The sequence below is a fragment of the Chrysochloris asiatica genome, unplaced genomic scaffold (assembly GCF_000296735.1).
Source record: "Chrysochloris asiatica unplaced genomic scaffold, ChrAsi1.0 scaffold00082, whole genome shotgun sequence".
NCBI classification, from domain to species: domain Eukaryota; kingdom Metazoa; phylum Chordata; class Mammalia; order Afrosoricida; family Chrysochloridae; genus Chrysochloris; species Chrysochloris asiatica.
Window position 1 is genome coordinate 9,225,228 of NW_006408600.1, and position 5,675 is coordinate 9,230,902.

At 35.3% G+C, this 5,675-nt stretch overlaps 1 protein-coding gene across 1 annotated transcript in view; it reads left to right on the forward strand.

Annotated features, from left to right (window-relative positions):
- HCN1 (hyperpolarization activated cyclic nucleotide-gated potassium channel 1) overlaps nt 1-5,675 on the forward strand; it is a 689,786-nt gene that overhangs the window by 91,679 nt on the left and 592,432 nt on the right. Inside the window, exon 2 of the mRNA XM_006865746.1 lies at nt 1,574-1,997. Coding sequence (XP_006865808.1) covers nt 1,574-1,997 — 424 coding nt within the window. The remainder of the gene's footprint in view (nt 1-1,573; nt 1,998-5,675) is intronic.

Genomic DNA, 5,675 nt, shown 5'->3' on the forward strand with positions numbered 1-5,675 from the left:
TCTTTCTCCCACGGAGTAGCTGATGGACTCGAACTGTAGACATTGTGGTTTGCAGAACAGTCCTTATCATATGGAGTCACCACATTCCTTATATGGGAGTAAGTAAAATATATGCTGCAAAATCATAGAAATCTGTATTAAACAACAAAGACCAAAATGTGAAGCTATTATTTTGCCACATATCATCCATCTAGGCCTATACACTTTTGAAGGTGGTAGTTACATCTCTAACCTTATCCCAAATAATTCTGAGCTCTTCAATTTACAAAACATCAAAATAGCAGTTTGGACATTCTTAAGAGACTCACATAATGCTCTTTAAATTTTTTTTTTTTTTTTTCATGTTGAGAACAAAAAGAAATTTGAGGATGCAAAATCAGGGCTGTCGGGTGGATGGAGTCATGTTTCCCCATAAAATTAGCATAGGGCAGCCCTTAGTACTCAAAAACAGCAAGCTGGTTCATTACCATTAGAGAATAAACTTCCTTGGAACAACTACTTTGGTCTTTTTGTCACCAATGCTGTTTTCAATTTTCTTAGTACTTCTTCATAATAAACCCTTCCATAATTGTCCTTTGTCCATCAAGAAAATCCATCAAGATTATCCTTGTGGAACGCCAATCAACAGTTATCACACCTTCTAGGATGACCTTTCTACCTTGAATTTAACTGGCTCAACACGTCCACTCAGAAGCCACTGTTTTGATTTGACCTTTCTTTGAAGATATCATAACAAGGCTTGTTGCATTTGTTAGGTGCTGTCCAGTAGGTTCTGTTGTTGCTGTTGTTGGGTACCATTGAGTCGATTCATAGTGACCTTATGCACAACTTATGAACAAAATACTGCCTGGTCCTGTGCCATCTTCACAATCATTGTTAAGCTTCAGCCCATTGCTGCTGCCACTGTGCCACCACATCTCATTGGTGGTGGTGGTGGTGGTTGGTGTGGTGGTGGTGATGTCTTCCTCCTCTTCACTGAGCTTCCACTTTACCAATCATGATATTCTTCTCTAAGGACTAGTCCCTCCTGATAATATGTCTGCAGTATGAAAGACTAAGTATTACCACCCTACCTTCTAAAGAGCCTTCTGGCTGCAGTTATTCTAACACAAATTTGTCTGTTCTTCTACCAGTCCATGGTATTTTTAGTACTCTCCTCCAACACCATAACCCAAATGCATCGATTCTTCTATGGTCTTACTTAATCATTGTCCAACTTTCAAATGCATATGAGACTATGAAAATACCATGGCTTGGATCAGGTGCACCTTAGTCCTTAAACTGACATCTTTGTTCTTGAAAAAAGACTTAGATAACAGTATTACTTGTCAGCCTCCATCCGCTGATAGCAGACACATGTTTAAACATACTTTGTTTGGAATAAACCCAAGCATGTATGAATTTGAACTCTAGGGCAATACTTTTTTGACTTTATGTTGTATGAGTATTGTGGTTGTGTGCCATTGAGTTATACAGCATCGTACCAGGGCTCATAGTTGTACAAGTATAATGGGGGAAGTAAGGAACTGGTTATTGTTTATGTCTTAAAATTGGATTTTCTCTTTTGTTTTAGGTTTTATTGGGACTTAATAATGCTCATAATGATGGTTGGAAATCTGGTCATCATACCAGTTGGAATCACATTCTTCACAGAGCAAACAACAACACCATGGATTATTTTCAATGTGGCATCAGATACTGTTTTCCTATTGGATCTGATTATGAATTTTAGGACTGGGACTGTCAATGAAGACAGTTCTGAAATCATCCTGGACCCTAAAGTGATCAAGATGAATTATTTAAAAAGCTGGTTTGTGGTTGATTTCATCTCATCAATCCCAGTGGATTATATCTTTCTCATAGTAGAAAAAGGAATGGATTCAGAAGTGTACAAGACAGCCAGAGCACTTCGTATTGTGAGGTTTACAAAAATTCTGAGTCTCTTGCGTTTATTACGACTTTCAAGGTTAATTAGATACATCCATCAATGGGAAGAGGTAAGACATATCATTTACTTTTTAAAAAGTCCATATATAATGAGATTTTAAAGTTTGACTAATTGAAAACCAATAAATGTACTATGTGTAATGTGTTTTATGATACTCAAGCAGAATTTTTTTATTAATATTTTTGTTAAATACTGGATATTTTAGACTCTTCAAATGATACAAGCACTGGAGTTGTATCCACTTGGAAAAAGTTATTATAAAAAATTGTGTAAACGTAGTCCACATTTATATCTTAATCTGTACACACCCTAAATTGGGATACCATTTTGATATAATATGACTATATCAAATACCCCCTGTAATAATGATGTGTAGAATTGTATTGCTAATCTAGTATATATGCCATTACTCTGTGGATAGTGTGGTATATGTTTTACCTAATAATCAAATTTAGAGAACTTAAGTTTGAATAATAGATTGTGGGGTTTTGGCTTTTTGCTTTTGGTGTGGGAGGATACTTCAAGTTGTAAGTGCTAGAGCTTTGATTTCTACATAATAACCTTGCTCATAGTTACAGTTTGCCCATAGTTATTTGTTATGACTTCTTTCTATTATTTAATCATGCTGAAAAACATGATAGCAAAGATGTAAATTATTACATAGAAAATTCAAATACTACAGTGATTACAGAAAGTTAATGTGTCCAGTCAATGCCATATTTTGGGGAACAGATTATCTGTTATTACTAGGAAGTTAGTGAGGATTAAAAAGTTTCAACCAACTTGAGTTTCCAAAGATCTGAATTAAATATACTGTCATTTAAATATACCAAGTAAAGGAGTCATGTCTCTAATTGCACAGTCTGCATACTAAACTTTTGTGACATTCTTTTCCTTCTAAGTATACATTTCCTGCATAAAAATGAAGGTCAAAACAATTTCCAGAATACCTAACTAAGAAAAGAACACTAGAAGTGCTTCTATCTTTTTAGCATTTTAGGTGAATTATGCTTTTTTTTATTTAGGTTTAAACAAGTCATAAAATGGAACTTCTGTGAACATGAGCTCTTTGCTTTCTGCGAGGCTGTAGCAGGGCTTTGTGTGTACTTGTCAATGACATTTTGGCTCACAGGCTTTCAGGAAATGACATGCAATACTAAAACACTGCATAATACACTGCTGAAAAGGCATAAAAATGGATCATCCTTAAAATATGGATATGGAATGTATTTTAAACCAACTGCAGTACATTTGAGAATTTGCGGTTGTCTTGTAATGGGTCTCTATAGGGCACACCCAATCTGAGATGTAAAGACTTCTCTAGTCTTAAAAATTCACTTTACAAATTTGAAATGAATGCCAAACCAAGAATGATTATTAATAGTAATAGTTAATATTTGCTGAGGACGTATATGCTAAGTACTTTATTTACTGTTCTGTGTGGATTAACTTATTGAATCTTTATAACAACTCAATGGTGTAGACACAATTATTATCTGTCATCATTTTACAGAGTAGGGCAATGATGCCAGAGACAATGTTCTTAACCATGGAATTATATCATATCTCACTGTAATATATACTTTGAAAATGAGATATATCTTAATTTTCCACCATTTTATAGATCAAAGTTGAAATGATATCAACATTGGTCCATGCAACAGAACAGGATCAACCATTTCCCTGTTAAAATGTGGTCCACAAAATATTCTAAGGCTCCAAGAAGAAAAGTCACTGCTATGAATACCTAGGCAATTTAAAATACAGTAGGCAATGTGACTATTTTCTGTGTCTTGTATTTTAAACCCAGCTACCTTAGAGACTGGCAGCAGGATGAACAGATGGTATCCTCTCAGACAAAATGACAGGTTAACTGGTCAAAGAAGAGGGCACTGCTTAAAACCAATGTCCTCTGCTTCCTAGTAGCAGTCAGAGGAATTTAAATCTGTATGACATAATGGTGTTTTAAAGTTCCCATGATATAATTTATGATATAATTCATTGTCATCATTACTATAAAATGCAATTTACCATGCACTTACAGACATTTGGTAACCAAACAAATTCAGTCTAGAATTGTGACTTGGAAAGATCTTTCTTAAGACCTTGATAATAAGTGAATCAATAGCTCGTATAGGTGCAGAAAATTTTCTTGATTATATGATACCCCTAAATTATATTATCTAGACCATGGCTATTTAATACTTATTAGTAATACTGTTGAACAGGCAAGAATCTGAGTAATAACAAGTCCACAATTTAATGTGAATTTATTGTTTTGGAGCCACCTACCCGATTCAAGACATAATCATAAAGAAACTTGAATGGTTCTAAACTGGCAAGTCTCTACCTAATTTTTATAAATGCCACCAAGATGTGTTTACAAGTAGAAACACAACAGATAAATCAGAAGAAGTAGCTCTGTGAACATTTGGAATAAGACTGCAGGGAAGAGATGTGAGTGCACCCACATATCTTTGAATTCTGAGTGTTTTAGTACCAGGCAGGCTAATGCTAAATTCAGCAAATTTGGGGAAGTAATGTGTGAAGTCTGGAAGCTGCTACTGTTCTAAGTGAATCATTCCCAAGGAAAGCACAGCATCATATAAGAAATTGGGCTTTTATCTTCAGTGATACATTTTTTTTTTTTGCCGGTCTGAATTAGTTCAACTGAAAAACAACAAGAAACTCAATGCCAGAAAAATTACAGAAATATTGTGAGTGAAACACAAAAATGTCAAATTTAGCCCTTACATTATTATCATTGTTCAAGTTGAATGTGATGGCTAAGATAGGGAGGCAGCACATTTGGTTAACTCATTTATGAAACTTATGGTGTTTATCAGTCAGTGAAATTGTTTTCATGAGGCAATTATAAAATCAATGATTTTATAATGCAAAAATAGTATTCTCTGATACTATAATGAAATATATATACTTATTTATATGCATATAGTATTGATATGTAATGTATGTATGTTTTATATAAAGGAGCTCTGGTAGCATAGTGGTTAAGAGTAGGGTTGCTAACTTCAAGGTCAGCCGCATGAAACTACCAGCTGTTCCACAGGAGAAAGAAGAGGCTTTGTGCTCCCTTCAAAATTTACAGCCTGGGAAATTCTATGCAGGGTCACTATGAGTTGGAACCAACTCCACGGCATATAGCCACCATCGCTACCATATATTGTATGCTGGTTAGTTAAGTGCCATCTAGTCTGTTCCTACCCATAGCAACCTTGTACAGGGTTTTCAAGGAGCGGCTAGTGAGCTTGAACTACCGATCTTGTGGTTCAAACCCAATTTGTAGTCTAGTACATTAGCTGCAACACCTCACTAAGACTCCTTATGTTATGTTATGTTATGTTATGTTATGTTATGTTATGTTATGTTATCTCATGTCATGTCATACCATGTCATATGATGTTGTTGTTAAGTACTGTTGATTTGGTTCTGACACATAGCAACCCTGCATAGAATTTCCAAGGAGTGACTGGTGAGCTTGAGCCACCAACATTGTTCAAACCTACTTTGTAATACAGTGCATTAACCCATAGTGCCACACCATGTATGCACACACACACACACACACACACACACACACACACACACATATCGAGTCCTGGTCAGTTTGAAACACAAAATCGGTGGCTCAAACTTATCAGCTGCTTCTCAGAAACCCTATACAGGTTTGTAATGTGTCAGTATTGACTCAAGGGCACTAAAAAAC